Raw genomic sequence first — 27,371 nt, forward strand, 5'->3', positions numbered from 1 at the left:
CTAGTTTTTCTCTGAGGAAGTAAGCTCAGAGAAGATAAGTTACTCAGCTAAGGAGTAGCAGATTTGTGATCCTAAGGCCCATATTCTTACCATGCACTTCCACTGAAATAATTCTACTAATGGTTAAATTAAACACTCAGGTAAGAAAATTACTGTGAATTTATGCAAAATATATAAGCCACTTTCAGAGCATTCCTTTTTTTCCCCTACCATTTATTAAATCTTTCAATGGATCAAGCTTTTTATTTATATTACCTCACTTAATTCTGACAGCAGTCCTGATAAAGGTATATCTCTCTGTTTTACAGATGAAATACTGAGGCTGAGAGAGGTCCAAGGTTTTATATGTGTGTGTGTGTGTGTGTGTGTGTGTGTGTGTGTGTGTGTAGCCAATGAGTAGTTGGAATCAGAGGTGAAGCTCAGATAAATTTCCTTTGCCTGTATTCTTAATCACTATGCTATATGTTGCCTCCATTCAGACAGATATTAAAAAAAAAAAAAACGGAAGTGAAAAAAGAAAAGATCTTAAGGATGAATGGTAGGAATTGAAAAAATGTGATTTAGACATGTCTCTATCTTGGACTCAGTGTCCTCTGAGAAAAGTTGATAGTTCTTTCTTCCAGTGAATATCACAAGGATGTAGAGAGTATAAATATGTGCCTTTGATTAAGTGTAGGTGTTTACCAAGTACTTTCTGATGAGGCAGTGTGTATTTCAGACTAGAATGTGACTCTTGCGTGAGTCTATGATTTCCTTGTTTGGTCTCTGTTGTATATAAAATTATTTTGCATTGGTAAAAATTTTAAATCACTTATATTTGGCAATTAAGACATTTTAATCTAGACAGTATATAATACTGCAATTTATTTTTCCTACCTTTGTAAAAATTGCCATTAATTTTTTTTTTAAGAAGTAAAACTTTATTCAGACATGAGCCATAATCTTGTTAGGAAAATAGGATTTATCGTTATTATATAATAGATGTGGTATTATTGTTTGAACAGAGAATCAAATACAACAATGATGGGTTTAAAAGAGAATATAGTTTATCAGGGGATAAATGTAAAGCTAGCTAAATCTAAGAGAGATGCATTATCATCATTCATAAGCAGTTGTGTTTTGAAATCATTTGTATGGATTTTGCAGAATTTTTGTTTTCAAAACAGTCTGAATAGTAATCAGAAATATTTATTTATCTTAAAAGTGACTCCTTTTTTTATTTTGATGAAGTATAGTTGACATGCAATATTATATTCATTTCAGGTGTACAACTGACATTTATATGTATTATGAATTGATCGCCACATTACATCTAATAACCATCTGTCATTGTGTAAAGTTATTATATTATTCACTGTATTCCCTATACTGTACATTACATCCTTTAAAAAGTGACCTCCTGGGGAATTCCCTGGTGGTCCAGAGGTTGTTAGGACTCTTAGCTCTCATTGCTAGGGTCCCGGGTTGGATCCCTGGTCGGGGAACTAAGATCCCGCAAGCCGCGCAGCGTGCCCAAAAAATTAGAATAGAATAGAATAAAGTTTTCCTTTTTTGAGGTTGGCTTTCAAGGAAAGGAATTTCTGGGATGACTTTCTTATAACAGGGGATAGGCAGGATAGGCAAATTAACTATGGCCCATGGGCCGAATCTGCTCAGATGCCTGGTTTTTTGGTCCTTTTTTTTTTTTTTTTTTAACAGCCTATGAGGTAAGAATGGTTTTAACATTTTTAAATGGTTATATAGGCACTTACATAATAGAGTAGTGTGGATTTTGCCTCTTGGCTAGCGCAGTAAAAAATATTTACTTTTGGCCCTTTAAAGAAAAGTTTGCTGACTCCTGTTCTGTAGCATTTTATTTGCTTGATAAAATGTAAGCTGTCAAAATGTAAGGGGAAAAAAAGTAAGGGCATTTCTTATAGTGATTATTGGTTTAACAATTGCAGTACCAAACCTAACCACAGAGCAAACATACTAGTTAATGTTAATTCAACAGTTATTCTTTTTTTTTAATTGAAGTACAGTTGATTTACGGTGTTGTATTAATTTCAGGTGTACTTTTTTGTTTGTTTGTTTAGAAAGAGAGGTTATTTAGAAGATAATTATTTTCTAGGGACATTTTTGGTGTTACTAATAAAATCATTGTACTTTATGTTCTCTTTGACTTTGCTTCTAGGGAATGGAGCAACAATATCCACAATCCGTTCTTCTTGTTTGGTGGGTTGTGCAATAACCCAGGACCATTCAGATTCTCTCGTGCAGGCAGCTGCCATATCTTGCCTTCAGCAGCTTCACATGTTTGCACCACGACATGTCAATCTGTCTAGTCTCGTTCCTAGCCTTTGTGTAAGTATGAAGCTATTTCATTCATTGATTTAATTAGGGAGCCCCAAATTTGTTTCCCAAAAGATCAGACTAGGCCAAAACAAAAAACATGTTTCCTGGGCTATCCATTCCAGAGTTTCAGCTTAGTAGTCATTTTATGACTATTCATTTTATTCACTGATTTTCCTTTTTACCCTTTAAGAAATATTTTAATGAACTGTTCATTTCTTGGCTAAGAATGTATCATATTTTCAGTCTTTCCCACTCAGAATTCTTTTTCCTAAAGTTTGCTTGTTAACTTCTGAGGATCTGTTACTATCATCACAGTTGTTAATTGATTCACTGAACAAATATTTATTGAGAGGTTGCTATATGTCAGGAACTGTGCAAAGTACTAGGGATACATTTGTGGATGAGACAAGATGACGCCTCTGTCATAATGGAGTTTATAGTTTAAAGGGAATATGGTCAACAATGATTATTTACAAATAAGTGCTAGAAGAGGCTACAGGAGAGCATATAACAGGGGAGCCTATCATAACCCAGGCATTCAGAAAAGATTTCCCTGAAAAAATGATATGTAAGGTGTGAACTGTAGGTAGGATAAATAGGAGTTAGTTTGGGGAAAAGGGTGACGTTAGAGTAACAGCACTTATTTTTAGGCAGAGGGAAAAATATGTGAAAGGCCCTGAGATGAGAAGGAGGGGATGCATTTTAGGAACCTTTTAGTCAGTGTGGTTAAGGCTAAGAGAGAAGAGGGGTAGATGGGTCATAGGGTCACAAGATGAAGCTGGACAATTAGCCAGGTGACACATCTTGCAGACTTTCTAGATATGTTAAAACTTTGGACTTTATTCTGCAAGTGATTGGGAACCATTAGAAGGAATTCCACAAGGGAGTAACATGATCAGATTTGCACTTTTTACATTTCATTCTTGCTGCATAGTGGCGAATGGACTCTACAGGGTAGGAATAATGGTGGTCTAGGGATGGAGAGGAAAACGACTTTTCCAAGTTAGTAGCAATGGGAATGGGGAAAAATAGATGGATTTGAGTGATATTTAGGAAAAACGATTGGTAGAATTTGTTGATTAATTAGGGGATAGAGGAAGGATGTGACCCAGGTTTCTGACTTGAGCAAAGTAATATAACTTCCTGAGATTGGCAACACTGGAATAGGAGAAGGTCTGAAAGAGTGGCTATCATTAATTCAGTTTTAGACATTTGAATAGTTACGTGGACCTGGAGCTCAGAAGAGAGAAGTCTGGTTGGAGAGGTTCACTTGGGAGGCATGAGCATTTAAATGGTAAAGACATAGGAGGAGATGAGATCGCCAGGGAGAGAGTGCTGAATGAGGAACCCAGTATATAAAATTTAGTAAAGGAAAAAGAGTCAGCAAAAAACATGAAAGAGCAGTCAGAGAGTTAAAAAGGAAAATAGAGGTTGTGGTGTTCACAGATGCCAGGTGGAGTAGCAGAGTGGTCAGCCATATCAAATACTGTCAAGAGATCAAATAAGATGACAGCTACAGTGTGTCCTTTGACTTTTGTCACATGGTGTCCTTAGCAAGAGCTCATCTGGTAGAGTGGTACAAACAGAAGCCCAAATACACCAGGTTACATATGGAATGTGAACAGGAACTTCTTTCCAGAAGTTTGACTGTAAAGGAGAGGACAGAGGATAGACAATAGGTCAAGTGGGTGATGGCGTCAAAAGAGATGCTTTTACTTCTACGGTAGTGAGAAGAGTGAGCGTGTTTATATGTTGACAAGATGGAGCCAGTAAGGTGGGAGAGTTAAAGGTGTAGGACAGAGAGGGAATAGTTAATCCTCCAAGGTTTCCAGTGGCATAGTTTTCAGGACACAAGTAGGGGGGTATCTCTTCCAGTGCAAAATGAAGAAAGGAGGAGAGGATGAGTGTAGACACGGAGAGGATGAGTGTAGACACAGGTGGGTTTTGGATTTGGTGACTGGAAGTTGAGGGAGTTATTATATAATGACTGGTACTTTCTTAATCAAGTAATAGGGAAGATCAAGTTCTGTGAATGAGGGAGCAAAGAGGAGGATCAGAAGTTTGAGGAGAATGGGATGTGGGAGATTGAAGTAACTGCAGAAATAAAAGATTCTGTGATAGTTCCGAGGGTTCAGTAGAGGTTAGTGACCCTCTTCAGCCCCGTTGTGTGATTTATCATGGTACCAGTGCATCTAGGTGTGAGATTTTTCTCCAATAGCTGTAAACATCTTAAGTGCAGGCATTGAGCAGGTATGCTGATACATTTATAGCTGGACTTTGGCCAAGCAGATTCACTTAAATGACAGCAGGATGGGGGAGGGAAGGATATTAACAAGACAGTGCTGAAATGATGGGTTATGGAATCTCATTTGGGTGAGGGAGGAAGGTAAAGACAAGAGGAGCAAGAAGGGCACCATAGAGGTAACCGTGGGAGAATATTGTTGAGGAAAGGGAAGAGAAGGTTATCCAGGAGGAGGTAAAGGAACTGAAAGGCCAAGATCTTAGCCATTAGATCTGGTGTGGTATATTTAGCTTTACTCAACAAGATTTGCTCCTTTTCACCGTAGACCGGAGGGAACTGAATCAGTCCCAGACCGTCAAGGTGTGCTGCAGGGTGGAAACCAGATGCACATGAAATGTTTACAGAGAACATCCACAAAGAAAATAGTCAACTAATAGTATACACTAGATTGCATTCTGCAACAAGATATGTACCATCCTGCCAAAAGCCATGGCCTAATGCCAAGTTCTGAGGGCACAGATGGCATCTCTTGAGCAAGGTGGACTTGTTACAGGATACAGCTCTAATAGGCAACTGATAAATGTGATGAAGATGCAGACACACACTCCTCAAATGGTCTGCTTCCTCTCTCCATTTTCTTCCTCCTTAAATGTAATTATTCTGTGAAAGTTGACCTTATGAGATGGAGCACATTTAAGGTGATCTGGTCAAGTAATAACATGAATTTCTTTATCTCAGTGGAGGTTATCAGTAAGCCGTAGGGAACACAATGAGTTTCCTATGTGTTAACGCAGATAATGTTTCCAAAATGATTTCCATAACACATCAAGGGTTTTATTACAAGGCATGTTGGAGTACTTTCCTGAACCTCTTCCAAAAAACTGGTGGGAAGGAGATGGCATGGCAGATAAAGATGAGACAGAGGGCCACTCAAGTGGCTAACTTGTTTGCATGTTGCCAAATGCCCTTCGAGCTGTATTCATTACCAAATCTTTGACACTCTCTAAAAATCAGTCCACACATGGATTCATCCAAATTAGTGAAATCAGTGATGATTTTTATCAATTTCATGTTCGTCTCTACTCAGTCATTGCCACCAGAAATGGCCGTATCATGTGATACCACGTGTAATACCTAACACAAATGAAATATGATTTTTTTTCAGCAAATGTATTAAGAGATAAGTTTCACCATAGTAATGATTAAACGATCTAAAAGTATTAAAATGTATCTAATGATAGAACTGTTCAAAATGTGTTTTTGAAAGAACAACCACCACTCTGAATTAGTGTTATTTCCCTCCTGGCAAGTGGGTGCTTTTTATACCATGTGACCAGTCATTCTCCTGTGCACATTTATTCCACACATGGCATTTACGTCATCTGGGAAAATTATAGGAGATGTCAGTGAGAGGAAGACTTGAGCTGAATGCCCATGTCGTCAGTGACAGAGCAGGGATATCCAGTTGACCATGATATAAGTATATGGCAGGCACAGAAGGGATAGGATAGCAAGGTAACATAAAGTTTAAATAACAGAGCTTTTTATAGGAAGGTAGAGGTCTTAATGTAGGAGCAAGCAGCACACAAATTCCTAAGGTTTGTGGAATGTAAGAAAAAAAACCCAGCTTCTTCAGAAAACAATGAGGCATAATCTACAAAAAGTTGAAAGTGTGCATACAGTATAACCCAGCAACTCCACTCTAAAGTAAATACCTGACAGAAATGCATGCACATGTGTGCAGAAAACATGTACAGGAATGTTCATTGCTTGGTTATTCATACTAGCCAAAACCCAGAAACAACCTAAGTGTCCACCAATCAGCAGAGTGGATAAATAGTGATATAATTCTTCAATAAAATATTACACAACAATAAAAATGAATGAACTGTTACATGGAATCACATGGATGAATTTCACAGACATACTGCTAAAAAGAAACCAGACACAGAAGAGAACAGACTTCATGGTTCCATTTATATAAAGTTCAAGAGCAAAGCTAAACCAAGCTATACTGATGGATGTCACAGTAGATTGTGATTATATCTAAGCAGCTAGGAAGTCTGCACGAAGCCATATATTTTTATCAAATTTAATATGGTTTATTCCTGACATTTTGTGGATTTTACCAGGAAGTGTCAAGTGTCAATTTGCTTGATTTTGCATCTCTAATATCAGAGATGTTAAAATGGGGTGGGAGAGTACACCTCAGAATCATTGAAATTGAGTTTTTGAAAACACTTTGTAAACCTTAAAATGTTTTATTTCTTTCACTTTGATTCTGCTAGTCAGCATTTGTTGAGTGTATTTTCTTAGCTATAATTCTATTTAGTTGTAATTAAATTTATGTAATTAAATGTATGGTGTTCTGCTTCATATATATTTAATGCTTTGTTCTTACCACAGTTGTGTAAGATAGAGGTAAGGTGGACATTGTCCCCATTGTACAGATAAAAAGGCAGAAACTCCGAGATACTTGTTCTTCCCATCTCATATGATCATGCTTAACTTTTCTAATTATAGGATATTTGCCAGTTCCAAAACGTCTTTATTTTCAGGAAGAGACGTGAAAAAAATATATTCTGTTGAAAAAAATCTGATCTGTCAGGTTTTCTCTTCTCAGTTATATTTTCTTTTTTTAATACTTGGCATAATTTCATGGGCTGTGAGTTTTATACAAAAATAAGTTACAAATGCTATATTAAGAGGATAAAAATATATTATCTAGCATTGTGAAGGAGTTATGTATTCTATATCACTTATTTATTATTTTATTTCCCCCCCATCATTTCTGGATGAGATTCTTTCTAAAATATATTACTTACTTCCTTGCTTAAAAAGCAGCATATGGAACATAATATTTTCTCAATGAGTCAGATTTATAGTAATAGTGATAATAGCTAACATTTATTGAGCAATTACCATGTGTCATCCACTGTTCTAAGTAAAATACTTATTTTAACTTATTTTATTTTCACTATATTCCTGTGAAGAATTACTATCCCCATTTCACATATGGGCAAACAAGGCACAGAGAGGTTAAGTAACTTGTCTAACTTGTCTAATCACACAGGAGTAAGTGCAGAGCCAAGATTCAAATCCAGTCTGGCACCTGAAGCCTGAGCTCTTAATTATTATGAAGTACTGCCTCTTATACTTTACTTCATGTATTAGAGTGTACTATATTGATTCTTTCACGAACTTGTGAGATTTTAAAAAATGCTATACCGAAAGGATCCATTTTGAAGTTCTTTTCAGATATTTATGTTTGCTTGATTTTGGTTTTTTATTTTACTATACACCCCCCCTTTGCTTTCAATTCTTACTCTGTGTTCTGCCCCCTAACTGTTCATTCACTACAGTTAATCTCTGTGCACTTAAAAAATTTCATTGACAGAATTTAGTACGACCATGTGTAAAATAAGATGTGCAAAAGATCTTTCTGGATTTTAATCTAAGTATATTTTGTGATCTTTAGTGCCCAAGTCTTGGGGAAGTTATTTTATAGGCTACTAAAATATTCTTTATACATTTTATTGGTATTACTATTTATTGAAAAGGCCATTATTTGGCTATATCTTAAACAACTGAGGTGGTTAAATGAAGAGCCTCTTCACAAGTAAGGTGTTCATATATATTCATTAGGCAAGTGAGATTACAGCTTTTTTTAAGAAAAGTCTAAAACTGTTGTGGTTTACAGGTTCACTTATGTAGTTCCCATTTGTTACTTCGACGAGCAGCTGTGGCATGTCTCCGGCAGCTTGCACAAAGAGAAGCAGCTGAAGTATGCGAATATGCCATGAGCCTAGCAAAAAATGCAGGGGACAAAGAGAGCAGTGGTGCTAGTAAGTTATATTATTGGTCAATATTCTTTTTGTTTAAGTATTTTAACATTTCAAATGAGTATTACTTATTAAATAACATTTTTGCATTGAACTATGGTCAATTTTCTTATTATTTTAGGTAAAATAAAACTGTTATCACTTTTAAGATTCCCATGTAGTTTTCTTGGTAACTTTACATTTTTACCTCTTTTAAAATTTCATAGCTGAAAAGAATTTTTTGTAGCATTTAGTATCAGGACACTTCCACCATCCCTTGAGAATGTTTTAGCTGTATAAGGGATGACTAACTCTAAGGATATTGCCTTGTATCATTAGTAGGCTTCTGAAAAGAGAAATTATCTGTTTTAGGGTTACCTGAAAGCTTCCAGTCTTTGACAGTAGTTAACCTTCTGTGATGTAACTTTTCCTTGAAGAAGGTAAGACCAAAGTAACCAGTAAAACTGTGAAGTGTCAGTAGATGTTTGGGTAACGAAAGGTGGATCTTCGCTTTCTTCAGTTCTTTTTGCTTTTGGGAGAGTTTTAAGTATAGCTTGAATTTGTAGCTGGTCTTCTGATTCTAGGGATAGGTGGTTTGGGAACTTTTTCAGAGCTTGGCAGAGATTTCCCCTATTGTGAGAGAAAAGTTTTACTCATAAGAGCTTCCTAATGCATAGAAGTTGCTTGAATACTAAGAAGCAACATACCAAAATAACTTCAGTTTTACCATAGTGTAATAAGAGCTCTATTAACAAGCATACTGTACTGTAGAATGTAAAAGAAGTTTATTATAAAAGTCTAACAGTAAACATCACTGCTTTTTGGAGAGAAAACATAGCACCAAAAGTAGTTACAGAATTCTCCTGAATACATGTAAAATTTCAAAACTTCTAGATGTCCATCACCATAATCAAAATTGAAAGAGACAAACTAAGAGAGGGAAAGATAGTTTCAAAATATGCTTATTGTATTAAATGTGTGCATTTATATTTTTAATATTTTTAAAGCTTTTACAAATTAGTGTGCCAGGGGGCCTAAGACCACCCCCCAGGTTTGATGATTTGCTAGGACTCAGCATATAGTCACGCTTATGGCTGTGATTTATTACAGCAAAAGGATACAAGGCAAAATCGGCAAAGGGAGAGGATAAATGGAGTGAAGTCTAGAGCAAACCAGGCACAAGCTTCCAAGAGTCCACTCCCCATGGAGTCACACAGCAAGTTGTGACAACACATGTGAAATGTTGTCTGCTAGCGAATCTTGCTAGACACTCAGTGCCCAAGATTTTTATTGGGGACTGGTCAAATAGGCATGGTATATACCTGCCTGGCATATACCAAAAGTTCAGACTCTCAGAAGGAAAGCAGATGTTCAGCATAAACTATATTGTTGGTACAGATGATTTAGGCACAGTAAGCCACTTTTATCAGGAAATGATGGGAACCTTCCTGAAACCCAGTTCCCGTAATATCAGGCCTTAATAGGGTAGTCTCGGATCTGCTATGATAACTCTTTTATGCATCTGTAAAAATCATGAGAGCACACAAAAGAGGTGTTTTATCAAAGGAGAAATATCAACATATGAAATACCTTTAACCTCTAGTGATTGAATAGTTGCAAGTTAATACAATCATAAGATAGCATTTTTCTTCTATAAAACTGACCGATAATAAAATAATGATTTTAACCAGTGTTGGGGGAGATATGAATAAAAGAGAAATTTCTTATACTGCTGATAGAAATGTAAAGTCATACAGCTTTTCTGGAGGATTTTTTTTGTCAGTATATCCTCAAAGTTTTCGAACTGTGCTTACCCTTTGACCTAGCAATTCCTTTTTTAGGAATTCATCCTCAGTGGTTAATCAGTTAATGTACTCCTAATTCAATGGTTTGCTATGTAGTCATGAAAATTCACGTCGTGGAAGTAAAATTCTTGATACGGGAAAATATTCACTGTATACTGCTAAGTGAAAAATAGGCCTCTGTGCCTAATCTGTCCGTAATGTTCCCTCCTTGGAACCTTCCCTTTCCTACTGTCTTTGAATTCCCCTCACTGTGGCTATTTTCTGCAAACCTCCCCTTATTCTGTCTTCGGAGTGACTCAATTTTAAAAAGCCACTTTTCAACCCTCATCCCTCTTTATCACTCTCTTCAAGGTTCAGAGGGCTTTGGACTTCGGGGAGCCTAATAGTATTCATTCTTAAAGGCTGCCAGTTGTTCTACTCCTACTGTTTATAAGAATAAAAAGAGTTTCAGATAAAGCAAGAAATTTAAGTACTATTTCATAACAACTTTTGATTGGGCAGGATTTTCCCAATTTTTTTTTTTTTTTTTTTGAGATATGCGGGCCTCTCACTGCCGCGGCCTCTCCCGCTGCGGAGCACAGGCTCCGGACGCACAGGCTCAGCGGCCATGGCTCACGGGCCCAGCCGCTCTGCGGCACGCGGGATCCTCCCGGACCGGAGCACGAACCCGCATCCCCTGCATCAGCAGGCGGACCCCCAACCACTGCGCCACCAGGGAAGCCCCTTTCCCAATTTTTAAATAAACTTTTAGGATATAATCTATTTATAATTTGTGTTCTAGCTTTATAGATTTGTAAAATCTGAACTAGAAGACTAAATAAGTTTCAATTTGTTCACCCAACATATATAGCAATAATTTTTTCAGACTATTAAATCTATTTAAAAATGTCTCTTTCCCACACTTTTTGTTGTTAAAATCAAATATATATTTAATGAGCATTCCCTGGAGATTTGTTTAAAATACCACAGAATAAACAGTCTTAAAAGATCAGGGTTTTTACCTTTATTGTCAGATAAAATTCTAATTCTAAAGATAGGTAAATTGGAGACCATAGTTAAATTGTGTATATAGCTAGCTGGTTTTGTTGTTATTGTGAATTTACATGTAAATCATGTTCTTTAACATAATTGTTACCTGTAGTATACGATAAAATCCTATACAAGTTCATTTGTAAAAATTGTTTTTCAGATGTCAGTCCTTTTGCACCTGGAGTTAGTTCTCGAAGTGATGTCCATTGCCGGCACCAGGGTGTTAATATAACAGAAACTGGACTTGAGGGACTTCTTTTTGGAATGCTAGACCGGGAGACAGATAGAAAATTATGTTCTGATATTCATGATACTTTGGGACATATGCTGTCATCACTGGCTGTAGAAAAACTTTCCCATTGGCTAATGCTTTGTAAAGATGTCCTAGCAGCTTCTAGTGGTATGTATTTAATATATAAAATATATTCTTAAGATAATGAAAATTATTTAATTTTGATATGTATCTATAGATATATACCATGTATAGATATAGATGCATATATAGATATACACCATATATAGATATATTTAGATACATATATTACATTACAGATACATAGAGCTTACATTTTAAAATACTAATAATTTTTAATCTGTAAAATGTTGAAGATTAAATTATATTACAAACTAATGAACTTTGGTTATTTTTGACAAATGACTAAGTTCAAACTAATTTTCATATATAAAAATCCCAGGCTACTCTGTCATTTGACATAAGATGTAAAACTAGTGAAATATAAAAAATATTTTTATGTTATTCTTTCCCTGGTTTTTTAATTTCTATTTTTATTTATTTTTTAAATTAAATATAGTTATTTTAAGGAGAAACTTTATATGGCTATCATAAACAGAACAACCATCATAGCTTTCATAAAAGTAAAGCCATTGTGAGAGTACATACAATGAAGACAAAACAGTATTATTGAATTTCAAGTTGAAAACTGCTGGCTGCTATCTTTTAAAATTTTTTATTCATTGTAAATTTTTATATAATTTTTAAAGATTACTTTCCATTCACAGTTATTACAAAATTATTGGCTCTATTCCCCATGTTGTATAATACGTCCTTGAGTCTGTCTTACACCAAATAGTTTGTACCTCCCACTCCCCCTCCTTGGCTTTTTATTGATTGTTTAAAAGAAAAACCTTGCCAATTCTACTGTTTTCTACTGGTTTTAAATTAGATATCATCAAACAGTACTATTTCTAAAGCATCGTTTTTGCTGTATGTAAGGTTGTTATAATATGCTTTTATTTTTGTTACAGATATGAGTACTGCAACTCCCTTAAGTAGTGGAAAAGATGAAGAATTTGAAAAGAAAGATGAGATGGATGATGATACCATGTTTACCACACTAGGAGAAGAAGATAAATCAAAGCCCTTTGTGGCACCTCGCTGGGCCACTCGAGTATTTGCTGCTGATTGCCTGTGTCGAATCATCAATTTGTGTGAGAATGCAGACCAGGCTCACTTTGATCTTGCTATGGCACGTTCTGCTAAACTGCGAAACCCTACAAGTAAATTAAAAATCAGTACTTCTTTTCCCCAGAATATTTTTATAGGTTTGAAATATTTTACTGCTTTGTAACATGCTTTAGACTATGCCTTTCATTTATTGTACATTTTCTTGCCTTTTACCTTTGTTTTCTGTCCTCTACATACTGTCCAACTTCTGATCCCTATTGGGAAGATAAGTTGAGGAAAGCAGTCCAAAGTTATATATCTATCTATCTTAAGATATAGTTATCTTAATCATTTGCCCTAAGGATAATGATGGTCCTAAGCATAATGATGGCAGTAACTTACGTTTCCTTGGTACCTTATCCTACTTTTAGCAAAAGTTTAAGGTGAATAAATAAAGTGAGTTTGGCAATCCCCAGCCTTGGAGAATGTCAGAATTCATGAATGCCATGGCAGATTTCAAGCTCTCAGATTTCAGAACAGCTATTAGGTATTTTTGAAAAGGTGAAAACCGTTTATTACTGAAACCTTTTACTTTTTGATCATTTGTAAGCTTTTATACCGTATATCCCCTGGATCAGATATTATAGGGAATTTACAAAGAGATCATCAGGCCAGTATCTTCACTTACAAATGAAGAAATCCAGAGAAGCTGAGAGAGGTGGTAGAGTAACAGACTGTCTTATCTTATGCTTTGTTGTCTCTTCGTCATCGTGTCATTTTTTAAAATATCTGAAGACACATCGTATATGTTATCTGTATTGAAGTCTATATGTTAAAAATGCCTTTCAGTTTACTTTGTTGTGTATAAGAAGCAGTAAAACTCACAAATGGACTAAAAAACAGAAAGTAAAACAGTATTAAACTATGTGTAAAATTGGAATCTGAATATAGGGTACCAGCAAAGCACAATATGTTGTGAACAGGGTGTCTTTAATCATGTCATTATTCATCAGATATTTACCGAATCTTGTTCTTTACTTCCCATTGGGGATCCAAAGAAGAAAAAAACATAGTCCTTGCTCTTGAAGAATTTCTAGTCTAGAAGAAAAAGAGACAAAGTTATCACTCAAAAATAATCATATATCCCAATAGTGGAAGGAACATAAAAAACTTTGGGAACATAAAAAAACTGCTACTCATTTCCTGAAATGCCAGGGAAGACCTCACAGAAGGGATCATTTTGAAGCTGGGTTTTAGAGGCAGAGAGAGGGTTTTCCAGGTAGAAAAGGCTGGATGTATTAGTTTTCTATTGTTGCTATAATAAATGACTGCAAACTTAGTGGCTTAAAATAACAAAAGTTTATTAACTTATAGTTCTGTGGGCCAGAAGATCCCAGAATGCAATAAACCTCTATCAGTCCCCTAATTCTCTCCCCATTTTGGAGTTTCTGCCCAGTGCCCCTTTCTTCTCCCCCACGTTAGGAGTTCATCACCTTGGATTTGGGGAAAAGATAGAGGTCTTGATTTGAGAGAGGGTGTAGGTAGAGACTGTGTAGAGAAGATATAGCAGTTTCATTCTGGGAACAATTGCCTTGCTTTTAAGCTTTGATAGGACTGATCTAGGGCAGCCTTTACTCTAAGGCTAAAAGGAGAAAGGCTTCCCTTTTTTACATCTTGTCCTTATAAAAATCTTTTCCAGAGTACGGGTTGGTAAACTACAGCTTACAGTCCAAATCCAGCCTGCAGTCTGTTTTTATAAATAGTTTTATTGGAGCACAGTGTAACCATTTGTGTACATATGGTCTTTGTACATACTACAACAGCAGAGTTGAGTAGTTATGTTAGAAATTATATGGCCAGCAAAGCCAAAAATATTTACTATCTGTTTCTTTACAAAAAAATTTGCCAACCTCCGCTGACAAAAAATTACAAGCTCTTTTGGGGAAAATTATGACAATCAGTTATTTTGCTTCAGATGTCAGTTTACAATGTCGTCAGTGTTATTGTATAAAGGCTTACCAATATTCTTGAGAGATTATGATATGGAAACTTTCTTGAAAGTGTATCTTTGTTATTTTAAACATGGTGAAATATGTGGGTCATAAATGCTTTTTTAAAGAAGTTTATTTCATTCCGTATTTTTATGTGATTACACTTAATTTTGGAAATGTTTCCCTTTTTGCCTTCTATTTTTATTTTTAGATGACCTCTTGGTACTTCATCTCTCTGACCTGATTCGCATGGCATTCATGGCTGCAACCGATCATAGTAACCAGCTGCGGATGGCTGGGCTCCAAGCACTTGAAGACATTATCAAGAAGTTTGCATCTGTGCCTGAGCCAGAATTTCCAGGTCATGTGATTCTGGAGCAGTATCAAGCCAATGTGAGATATTTTATTTGTTTCAAAATTAACACTGATCTTTTGAAAAGTGAAGATTAAAGAAGTGAAGATCCCCTGGAGAAATGTATTTGGACCTGTAACCTATTTATTCATGTAGAATGCATATCTTTACTCCCATTGCCTGTTACACAATTTGAATCAATTCACAGTTGAAGAAACAATTGTATAAAACTTGTCACTATTTTTAAGTCATGATGTAGTATTAGTGATAAAACTAGAATAGATGTTCCAGCCTGGCTTTCCAGTCTTATGTTTAGATATTTAGCCATGCCATTTAAAAGATAAAAGGAACATTTAAAGAGTGTTGTGGATTTACTGCTGTTATTTTATATGCCAAGACTTGATAAGCGTTTTTTAAAATAAAAAGCAATTGCCTTGGGACTTCAGTGGTGGTCCAGTGGTAAAGAATCTGCCTTCCAATGCAGGGGATGCGGGTTCGATCCCTGGTTGGGGAACTAAGATCCCACATGCTGCAGGGCAAGCAAGCCTACGCACCACAGCTACTGAGCTCATGGCCTCAAGTAGAGAGCCCATGTGCCGCAAGCTGTGAGCCCACGTGCTCTGGAGCCTGTGCACCACAGAGAAGCCTGCACGCCACAACGAAAGATCCCGCATGCCGCAACTAAGATCCCATGTGTCTCAACTAAGACCCACCCAACACAGCTAAAAATTAATAAATAAATTTTAAAAAAAAGCAGCAGTTGCCTCTTGTATGCTGAAGGATAAATTAACTTTTAATAATAGTGAAAAATATTACTGAAAGAATTGTATACTTTCAAAAGATTTTTTTATTATATTCTAAACAGAGATATACTTGTTTCCCCTGAAATTTATGCCTATATTTATGTTCTTCAAAAGAGGCACAATAGATGTAATCCTAGTAATGGATTATGTGAAGGCGAAAAAAACTTATGTTAGTAAGAAAAGAACGAACTTTTTTTTTTCACTGTGATTGTACCAAAATCTTGGCTCTAGACACATCATACTTCATCTAAAATCTGTGTTCAAACATACACAAAATTAAAAAGTGTGGATAATGTATAGTCCATTTTTTTCCATCATAAGCATAGGTAAAGAAGTTATACTTTCTAGGCCAAATGGCTGTAGAAAACCTGTATATAATTATTTACTTCCAAATACCCAACCTATCAGAATGAAGGTCTTTTTAAAAAAATCTTTCTATTTAGAAATAATTTCAAACGTACAGAAATAATTGCAAGAATAGTACAAAAAAACCTGTCTTATACCCTTCATCCTTCATTCATATTTGCCAATTGAGAATTTTGCCTCATTTCCTTTAACATTGACTTTTTCTCTTTCTCTCTACACTCAACACATATACACACACACATTCCCTCACTCACTTTTTTTTCATAAACCGTTTTAAAGTAAATTATCTAAATCAGGTATCTTTACCTAGTGTAATGGAAGAAATCTCAAATTAGGAGTTGACTATATTTAATTCCTAATTCAGCTCCTACATATTAAATGTAATATATCTAAGAATCTGTGACTGATACTGGCTTATTAAAACTAAAGCTCTAAGCAGGCTGGACCTGGTTAGTACTTGGATAAAAAAAACTAAAGCTCATATTTCTTCATTTATTACTATGACAACAGTACATTAATATTTCTTGAGCAACCTTCTTTTAAAGCGTCTCTTTTTGAGGTGAAATGATTTTTAAGGTCTTTTAGTAACTATGTGAATTTTTAGTGCTACTCAGTTATTTAAAGAAATTGAGCCTTTAATCTCAGTTATATGAGATTCACCCATGAAGTAAATACTATTAGAAATATGTTCAGGAATATAGATAGAAAAAAAATAGCAGTTTTCTGTTATCTCTGGGAACATGTGGCTTTGTCAGAAAATCCTATTTACTATTAAAAATAAATGAAAAAGAAATAAGATTAATTGCCTGTTTGGTATAGGATCGTACAGATTGGATAATGATAATCTCCTGGAAAGCAAAAGAAGACTGGTATAATTGAGTTTATTGTCACCAAAAAGAGAGAGAAAAAGGAAAGGAACAAAGATGTGTTTTGTGTGTTTTCATCTCCAAAGACACAAAAGGTTTACTACTTATCTTTAAAAATAAAATGCTTGTATTCATTTTTCTAGGTGGGAGCTGCTCTAAGACCAGCCTTTTCACAAGATACTCCATCAGACATAATAGCAAAAGCTTGCCAGGTAAGAAGAAAAATAGAATTTTCAATAGTTATCTTCTATAAATTTATAGATATCTTAGAATTTCACTTCCAAGAAAGAAAATCAAATAGTATTTATTTTTTTTTTTTGCGGTACGTGGGCCTCTCACTGTTGTGGCCTCTCCCATTGTGGAGCACAGGCTCTGGACACGCAGGCTCAGCGGCCATGGCTACGGGCCCAGCCGCCCCGCGGCATGGGGGATCTTCCCGGACCGGGGCACGAACCCATGTTCCCTGCATCGGCAGGCGGACTCTCAACCACTGCACCACCAGGGAAGCCCCAAATAGTATTTATTTTTATCTCAGAAATACAACAGTGACAGTTTCCTTTTTTATTCTGTGTGAAATGATGAAGTACTAACTATTAATCACATTTTTTTTTTGCTGTAACTGAGGGCATGACTTTGGAATGCATAGCTCTTACATTGTCCAGTAGTCAGTGGAGATGTAAAGTCATAAGAGGGACTAGAATAAAAGTAAAATCTCAAAATCTACAATCATTGAAGAATATATAGTAATAATAAATAGGTAATAAAAGGGTTTTTGACCACAGGTTGTGAAAATTCTACAAGTTTCTGTGTATTAAATTATCCTAAAGACAATTTCACAATATGGAAGTTTTATTGCAAAATTGATTCCAGGGGATTATTCTCATATTATTTTTTCTGAAGAGAGTTATAGAAGCACCTATGTTCCTACACCTTTAATAAGTTCATCTTTTTCATGCTCCGTCCTGAAAAAGGATTTGTGCATTAAGCTCTAATCTTTCAAAAAAATCCAATTCCTTGTCTGCTAACCTAAGGATAGAAGAGAAGCAACTCCATCCTTCTCAGTTTTCCGGAGTACAGGGCTGTAGTCCATCTTTATTGCTTAGAATTCAGTCAAGCTACATGTGTCCCCTATGCAGAGAATGTTCTGCTGTTTGCAATGATAGGTTTTAAATTCTGACTTTGATTACTCTGTGGCTCAATGAGTTGCCTCCTCCTTCTGTTAGAATTTATTTTTCTGAAGCCTACTATCTTAATGGTGGCCTTCAGAGAAATGAACTCCTTCCACCAACAGCAGGCCAGAGAGAGAAGAGGAAGCCTTGTTTAAGACAGAAGTCTGTGGATCATGGTACAAACCTTGGAGTTAGAGTAGGTTAAGTCATTTAGATTGGGATACTGGCACACAAACATCAGAAATCACAGTCATGTATAATTAAATGTATTATGGTAGTGTTTCAGATCATAATATTTAAACAGACAAAACATCCTATAAAGCTCCTGATCATCAGAAAGGCAAAAGCTATTAGAATTTCATCTTGTGAATGAGTAGTATGAAAATTTCCTATTACTGAATTTGCCTTAAACTTCTTATTTCTTGGACTTCCCTGACAGTCCAGTGGTTAAGACTTTGCCTTCCAATGCAGTGCAGGTTCAATCCCTGGTCAGGAAGCTAAGATCCCACATGCCTTGCAGCCAAAAAGCCAAAACATAAAACAGAAGCAATATTGTAACAAATTCAATAAAGACTTTAAAAATGTTCCACATCAAAAAAATCTTAAGAAAAAAAAACACTTCTTATTTCTTATGTGACCCTACTTGCTTTCTGAAGTTTCTTCTTTTCTAGTGGCAGGCTTAAATTTTTGACCTCCTGTCCTTCTGTTTCTGGGAGGAAACCTGGTTTTGAAATAGCTGGAGCATTGGGTTGCAAGTTTCTTTCTTTAAGGTTACCGAAGGAGTTGGCTTCGGGCAGATCTTGAAACATGGCATCCCAGATTGTTTACTAGAGTAAACATCATGTTGAACCTGAAAATCAAGTAATTCTTAGATATTATAGGAAAACCCTCAAATGTTTTCAATTGAGGACGGTTGGGGACAGTAATCAGTAGGTTAATAACTCATTTAAAGCAGCATTGGAATCATAAACATAATACATACTTTAGATATTTTATTTCAGTCTAAAATTTGTAAGTGTACATTCATTCACCACTCTTTTGATATAAGACCAGAGTCTCTAAGTATGATTTTGCTGATTCAGTTTTGCTTTGTCTTTCTTCATAAACCAAACCTATAATGTAGTATCTGCAGTTTCTGGTTTCATGTTCTTTAAAGTGGAGAATTTACTTAGGTTTTTGCAAAGCAAACTTAGCACCAAATTCTCGATTTTGACAGTTTCCCCCAACTTTCAGTTATATTTCTACCGAAATTCACAGAAATATTATCACATATCCCCAAAATGTTATTTTCCTTAAGAATACCAACTCTTTCTTTTCACACTCATATTTAATCTCTTTTCACTTTAAATTTCATTATATTTTCAGCACCGTTGTGGCTGGTATTTTTTTTGCCATCAGTATTGGTAACAAACAGTTTTTAAATGTCCTTATTGAATTTTATTTAATTTAGTTTTGAATTCTTTGAGAATAAGATTATTATAAGAGAATGAAGTAGTTTACATATATATTTGTTCTCAACTTTTTAAACGTTTCAAATATAGGAACACAATCCATTAACCATGATTCAGTATCCAAATGCTCTGAAAACCAAAAGATTTTTCATAATCTATTTGATAACAAAGCCTGAACTGACTATACTCACCTGGCCCTGACATGAAGCTGAGTGAGACGATAGTAATGATTGATTTCTTTTTTAAAAAAATAAAATTTATTTATTTATTTATGGCTGGGTTGGGCCTTTGTTACTGCGTGTGGGCTTTCTCTAGTTGCGGTGAGCAGGGGCTGCTCTTCGTTGCGGTGCATGGGCTTCTCATTGCGATGACTTCTGTTTGTTGCGGAGCACAGGCTCTAGGCACGCGGGCGTCAGTAGTTGTGGCACACAGGCTCAGTAGTTGTGACTCACGGGCTCTAGAGCACAGGCTCAGCAGTTGTGGCACACGGGCTTAGTTGCTTTGCGGCATGTGGGATCTTCCTGGACCAGGGCTCAAATCCTTGTCCCCTGCATTGGCAGGCAGATTCCTAACCACTGCACCACCAGGGAAGCCCAGCCCCTTCCATCTTGGCATTCTTCCTTTGGTTCCAGTATCACCACACTTGCCTGGTTGTCCTATTGCTTTTCTGGTGTTTTCAGTTTCTTATTCTACTTGTCCCTGAAGTATATTTTCCCTGTGTTCTGTCCTTAAGGCTTTTTTTTTTTTAATACCTCAGTCCTTGAAGAAAGTTGCCTAGGACCATCTGTTAAGTGATCATCTTTGTGTGGAGAATTCCTAGATCGACTTAGTTACCTCTGTCTTTGCTCCTGAAATCCAGACCCAGGTTTCCATCTGCCCACTGAATATCTTTCCACGTGTCTCTTGCTGGTACTTTGAACTCAGCATGTCACAAAGTTCACAGTCAAAATCATGTTCTCTTAACTTCTCATCTCCACCAAACTTCTCTTTGTTCTTATGTTATCTCTCTTAAACAGTGGTGTCACCTTCCTTACATTCATCCGGTTTAGAAACTTTGACAGTCAAAATTTGGTAGTCTTTGATTATCGCCTCATACTGTTTGCATGTCCCTGCCTTCACCCCCTAAAAATATGTAATTGGTTTCCAAATCCTGTGATTTCTACTTCCAAGTCTTTTTCAGATGCCTCTTTCTTTTCACTTGATTCTCAGTTTGATCCGTATCATCTCTGTTCCGTGGTATTATAATAGTCATGTGACTGAACACAGTACTCACTGTCTAAACACATGCTTTCCTATACTTAGTATTGGAGCAGTTTTCCTAAAGCACAATTCTAATAATATTCCCCTGCTCAGAAGCCTTAGAAACTCATGATTGCCTACAGAACAAGTCTGAATTCAGTTCATGTGGAATTTAAATTGTACTGTAATCTGATCCCAGTTAACCTTCCTAATCTTGTCTCTTCCTCCATGAAACTCCCCTGTATCTATACACATAAAACTTCCTGATATCTAAACATTCCCATTTCTCCTGCTAGAATTAATCTCTTCTTTCTCTCTTTTTTTTTTTTTTTTTTTTTTTTTTTGCGGTACGCGGGCCTCTCACTGTTGTGGCCTCTCCCGTTGCAGAGCACAGGCTTCGGATGCACAGGCTCAGCAGCCATGGCTCACGGCCCAGCCGCTCCGCGGCATGTGGGATCCTCCCAGGCCGGGGCACGAACCCGTGTCCCCTGCATCGGCAGGCGGACTCTCAACCACTGCGCCACCAGGGAAGCCCCTTTCTCTCTTTTTAAGTGCAGTGTGACAGTCATAAAACATTCTCGTGAGTTCATTTAATCTGAGTTTACTTACTTGAGGACAGGGACTAGATTTTTTCCCTTTACTTTTTTTTTTTTTTAACTCCTCTATAGCACTCAGAATAACCTTTTGCCTATAGTAAACAGAAATGTTGAATTGAAGAATTATTCATAACCAAACCGATTTGGGTGGAAATTCTTTTCTGTTAAAATTTTTGGGAAATTAGATAGTGGAAACATGTTAAGTATATATTGTTTTGTTTTCTACATAGGAGTACAATAAGTTTCATACTTGCTGTTGATTTTTTATTAAAAAAATAATATTAAAGCATAGCATTGAGGTTTTTTTGTTTTGTTCATTGGTTTTATTTGTGTTTCTTCCCCCTAGGAAACAATCATATTTACTCCATTCTTTTATATGTTTAATGTTAACTTTTTTTTTAATTAACTGACTTATTTTATTTTTTTGGCTGCATTGGGTCTTCGTTGCTGTGCACAGGCTTTCTCTGGTTGCGGCGAGTGGGGGCTACTCTTTGTTGTGCAGTGCGCGGGCCTCTCATTGCGGTGGCTTCTCTTTGTTGCGGACCACGGGCTCTAGGTGCATGGGCTTCAGTAGTTGTGGCACACGGGCTCAGTAATTGTAGCTCTCAGGCTCTAGAGCGCAGGGTCAGTAGTTGTGGTACATGGGCTTAGTTGCTCCGTGGCATGTGGGTTCTTCCCAGACCAGGGCTCGAACCCATGTCCCCTGAATTGGCAGGCTGATTCTTAACCACTGCGCCACCAGGGAAGTCCCTAATGTTAACTTTTTACTATAAAAATTAAAGTTTTTTTCCTTTGGATAGGTATGTAGTACATGGATTGGAAGTGGAGTTGTCAGTGATCTCAATGATCTCCGTCGAGTACACAATCTGCTTGTTTCTTCACTGGACAAAGTTCAGGCCGGAAAAGGATCTTCCAGCCAACTCTACCGCGAGAGTGCCACAACCATGGAAAAACTGGCTGTTCTCAAAGCATGGGCGGAGGTAACCATGACCTATTGTTTTTAACCATTTCTCCATCCATGAGAAAATGTTCCCCTACTCCTGTAGGTAAAAAAATTTTTGTTTGATTTTTGTTTAAAACTGACCTATGGTATAGAGTGCTTTTATAAAAATCTGCTGTTTGCTCTTTCTCACTGAAATGCATATGCATTTATGTCTCAAAAGAACTCTTATTGAACCTTTGAAAATTATATTTTTAATCAGTGTTTTAAAAACATCTGTGTTGAAGAAGGGCTCTTCTTACTTACTATGGAAAAACTAGGCTGGGAAAACCTACAAATATAAAAAAAAATAGAAAAAATTTATGCCAAGAATCTTATTTGATTAAATTTTAGGAGACATGCCACCACCCACTGATACTGAGGCTGTAGGGTTTTTTGGTTGTTGTTTGTATGTTTTGTTGTTTTATAGCTGTTTTTACCTCTTTTATTCCCATAGCCACTTTTTAAAAATAATGATACTATTTTAAATTCACTTTTCTAAATCTCATCTGCCAGTTGTTTTCAAATACTTATCTGTCTGCACTCAGGTACTTCAAGTAGCTCTTTATTCCTTCCTCTGCCAACCCAGTATCTCACTTACCTATTTCCATGGTATCAGCAGCCTGTGACCACCCAGCAGACAATTGCTGGCTCAAGGCATGCAACATCCAGATGATATCGTTTAGATAAAGGACCTCTGGGTTTTTGTGGATTATTTCTGTCACAGAAGGGGAAAAAAAAAGGAAAGTGTAGAGCAGTAAGATATTGTATAAATTAGTTTTTCTCTCTGATTTTTAGATCAAGTTGTTTTCATAGAGTATCCCTGAGTGTTCCTTTATTTTCACTCTGCTGCCATCTTTTGGCATAGAGAAGTAAAATAATATTTGCATTGATAAAATGTTTTTATTGATAAAATTTTTTTCAAATTAATGCAAATCCATAGTTTTAGGTGGAAAGTAGTGTTAGAAAGATACTGTAATGTGATTGTTTTCTTACTTTGAAATTCACAGAAATTCTGTGTTAATTTTCACATATCTAATTTTTAACTAAAACTTACTATTACTTTTCTTGTCTGTAGAAATTATATTCTAAATGATTGAATGATTTTTATTTTTAAAAAGATAGCTTCCAAAATTGTTCTTAATTCTCTAGCCCCGTTCATTAATTTCTCAAACATAGAGACAGGTATGTAGTTGGATGATCATAAGACCATTTGCCAGTTAGTTGGTTCTCTGCTGACTTGCATTAACGTGCTTGATTCACCTACTAAGAAGTCTGACATAGTTCAGTATAAAAAGCATTAAATGTTGAATCAGAGGCCCTAGAACAAGTTCTGTCTCTATAATTCACCATCTTTGTGACTTTGTTCAAGTGATTTGATCTCTCAGATACTCAGTTTTTTCATTATAACATGGAAATGCAGTAATGTCTTCTTCTAAGGTGAGGTATGTAAAAGGACCAGGCATTGTTATCTGGCACTGAATGGAAGATAAGTAATTGCTTTTAACAAATTAGATCAAAACCTCACATAACTAAATTATTAATGCACATTTTTTTGAGACGCTTTTCTTATTTGGGGGTAACTTGGTTCTATAATTAAATAATTTGCACTTCGAGCCTCAGCCTGTAATATTGTCTAGTGAATCTTTTCCTTGCTTAGCTTCCTTTCCTTCTTCCTTTTCCTCAAAGGCCCAATATATTCTAGATTTCTCTACTCAAGATCTATCTTTGCTTCTACTTTTTATTCAAAAAATTGAGGATGTTAGTTTTCCAGCTCCTCAGATTGTTACCTTCAAGTCTTTAGATGAATGTGAGTTGAAAACTCCTTTTACCCATGTGACCTTGGGTGAGTTATTTAACTGCTTCTCTAAACCTTGTTTCTCAGCCCTAAAGTGTGGATAATAATTATGCACATTTCACAGAATTACATTTTGAAGTAAATGAGGTAATAATAACTTTGTTCAATAACTACCTTATTTATGTGCACAGTGAATGTTACCTGTTGTTATTAATATAATAATTATTATTACTTTAAAGTTTTCCTCTAACCTAGGATTACTTTTTCTCATTCTCTTACCTCCCACTCTCTGATTCATTCAACGGTGTTACTAAACATCGGCTCTGTGCCAGGCTAGAAGTTGAGAATACAGTGGTGCACAAGCCAGATGTTCTACCTTTACTGAGAAAAACAAACTAGTGAACGAGTATATGCAACAAAAATAATGACTGTTATAGGAGAAGTCCGGACTGCGGTGAACACACAGCAGAGGCACCTAAAATAGTCTGAGGGCTCAGAGGAGGCTGCTTGGAGAAAGCGACACTTAAGCTGAGACCTGGAGGATGAGAGTAGATGTAGTAAGCATAATAAGTCTCTGGAGGGGACTGTTCCAAGCTAAGTGCTGTCAGTTACCCCCGCCTCTGTATCTCACTTACCCCCGCCTCTGTATCTCACTTACCCCCGCCTCTATCTCACTTACCCGCCTCTGTATCTCACTTACCCGCCTCTGTATCTCACTTACCCCACCTCTGTATCTCACTTACCCCGCCTCTGTATCTCACTTACCCCGCCTCTGTATCTCACTTACCCCGCCTCTGTATCTCACTTACCCCCACCTCTGTATCTCAGTCACCCCTGCCTGTGTATCTCACTTACCCCCGCCTCTGTATCTCACTTACCCTGCCTCTGTATCTCACCCGCCTCTGTATCTCAGTTACCCCGCCTCTGTATCTCACTTACCCTGCCTCTGTATCTCACTTACCCCGCCTCTGTATCTCACTTACCCCCATTTCTGTATCTCACTTACCCCCATTTCTGTATCTCACTTACCCTGCCTCTGTATGTCACTTACCCGCCTCTGTATCTCACTTACCCCGCCTCTGTATCTCACTTACCTGCCTCTGTATCTCACTTACCCGCCTCTGTATCTCACTTACCCCCATTTCTGTATCTCACTTACCCCGCCTCTGTATGTCACTTACCCGCCTCTGTATCTCACTTACCCCCATTTCTGTATCTCACCATCACCCTCTGCTTGCTCGTCCTCTTCTACTCACTCTCCTCTTCACACCTCTATTCATTGAACGAGTTTTAGTATCTTCACGTTCTCAGCTAGTCACCCACTTCTCAGTCCCCTGCAATCTGGGTTTACTCTCATCACTCCATTGAAATTATTTCACTAAAGTTACAAATAATATAATTCTCCAAATCACTGCACACTTTTCAATCTCTGTCTTACTTAGCCTCTCTATGGCATTTGATATTGTCTCCTCTGGAAACTTTGTTTTCCTTGACTTCGTGACACTACTCCCTTGGTTTTCTTCTTTTCTTTTATTGTTCATTCTCAGCATCGCTTGCTGGCTTCTCTTTGCCTGCCTGCTCTTTAAATATTGGCATTTTTCTTGTCCCTTTTCTCACTCTTCATACTCTGTGGGTAGTGTCATCTACACCCATACCCAGTAGCTTTTACTTGTATATGAAAGTTTCTAATTCTACTTTTCTAGACATACTTCTCTCCTACATTCCAGGCCCATATTTTTAGCTGTTTATTAGACATGTAGTACTGCAGTGTTTACTATTGAAAAACAATCCATGTATAAGTGGACCTACACAGTTCAAACCCACGTTGGTTCAAGGGTCAACTGTATTATCAAAGCACTTTCTAAAATCGTACACATTAGTTGACCAATTTATCCTAAGGAATATCAAGGATATACACAAAGATTCTGCTATGAGGATGTTTGCTGCAATGTTGTTTATCATTCTAAAAAAATAAAAAAAGGCAATATATGAATAATTGTATTTCTTGATCCAAAGATGATGGTATTAAGTGAATAGAAAATTGAGTATAATATTATATACAAACATAGTTTTTAAAAGACTGGGTATGTATATACAACGTGGCTAGAATATTAACAGTATTACATCTGAGTAGTAGGATTGTGTCTGGTTTTATTTTCTTCATTTTACTTATGCTTCTGATTCTTCTATATTTTGTGTGTAATATCTCATAAGAAAAATAAACCCAATTTTTTTAAAAAACGAGTCTAAAAAATATATTATCATATTGCAAGTAGCAATGTAAAATATAGAACCCTTTTAGAAAGCATTTGGCAGTATCTCTTCAGAGCCATGGAAGTATTTATAATCACTGATCCAGTAATTCCATTTCTCGAACTTTATCCTAGGGAAGAATATCCAAAATATGAAAAAGAGAGAAATTTACAAAAATGTTTAGTTGGAACCTTACTTACAATGTGGAGAACTGAACACCTTTGTCTTTGAAAACTATGTTTCATCTTTCTAAGATTCCCAAGGCTAAAAAGAATCAGAAAAAAATATAAAAGTTCAACTACAGGAAAATTGTTAGATGTATAATGTCTTCCATTGCAGCCATTAAGAATAACAGTTATGAAGACTAGTATTCATATGGAAACCCTTATGATATATGAATAGACAAAATTAAATACAAAATTCTCTGTACAACAAAATTATAACTTAGAAAGTTGGAATGTGAAAACCTGGAAATTAGAATTATGAGTAATTTTTAAAACTCATTTTTCAAACTATTTATGGTATAATTTTTTAAATTAAAATTTGAGGAAAAATACATACAACTGACCTTTTAATACTGCAGTGATTCCTTCGCTTCCCCATTACCAACAGTCTTCAGCTACTTCTGCCTTACAGTCTATGCTCAGTCTAATACCAAACACTTGCAGTTTCCTCAGCATGCCTTGCTAGTTTCTGTCTCTTGTGCTCTTGCTGTTTATATTCCCTCTGCCTGGAATTCACCCTTCCATCTTTGCCTGTGAACAGGTGAACTTTTGTCTTTGAATCCAGTCTCACCTTTTCATAGTCCATTAAGATTCTTCCATCCTTGGTGCTTCCTGTGATTCATTCATTAATTACTCAAACCACTGAGT

General features: G+C 36.3%; 1 protein-coding gene across 1 annotated transcript in view; it reads left to right on the plus strand.

Moving 5' to 3' along the window:
• HEATR5B (HEAT repeat containing 5B) overlaps nt 1-27,371 on the plus strand; it is an 85,222-nt gene that overhangs the window by 38,942 nt on the left and 18,909 nt on the right. Inside the window, exons 20-26 of the mRNA XM_065890902.1 lie at nt 2,174-2,343; nt 8,277-8,421; nt 11,392-11,631; nt 12,498-12,749; nt 14,839-15,020; nt 17,158-17,226; nt 22,270-22,449. Of these exons, the coding sequence (XP_065746974.1) occupies nt 2,174-2,343; nt 8,277-8,421; nt 11,392-11,631; nt 12,498-12,749; nt 14,839-15,020; nt 17,158-17,226; nt 22,270-22,449 (1,238 nt within the window). The remainder of the gene's footprint in view (nt 1-2,173; nt 2,344-8,276; nt 8,422-11,391; nt 11,632-12,497; nt 12,750-14,838; nt 15,021-17,157; nt 17,227-22,269; nt 22,450-27,371) is intronic.

The sequence above is a fragment of the Phocoena phocoena genome, chromosome 14 (genome assembly GCF_963924675.1).
Source record: "Phocoena phocoena chromosome 14, mPhoPho1.1, whole genome shotgun sequence".
Lineage (NCBI taxonomy): Eukaryota > Metazoa > Chordata > Mammalia > Artiodactyla > Phocoenidae > Phocoena > Phocoena phocoena.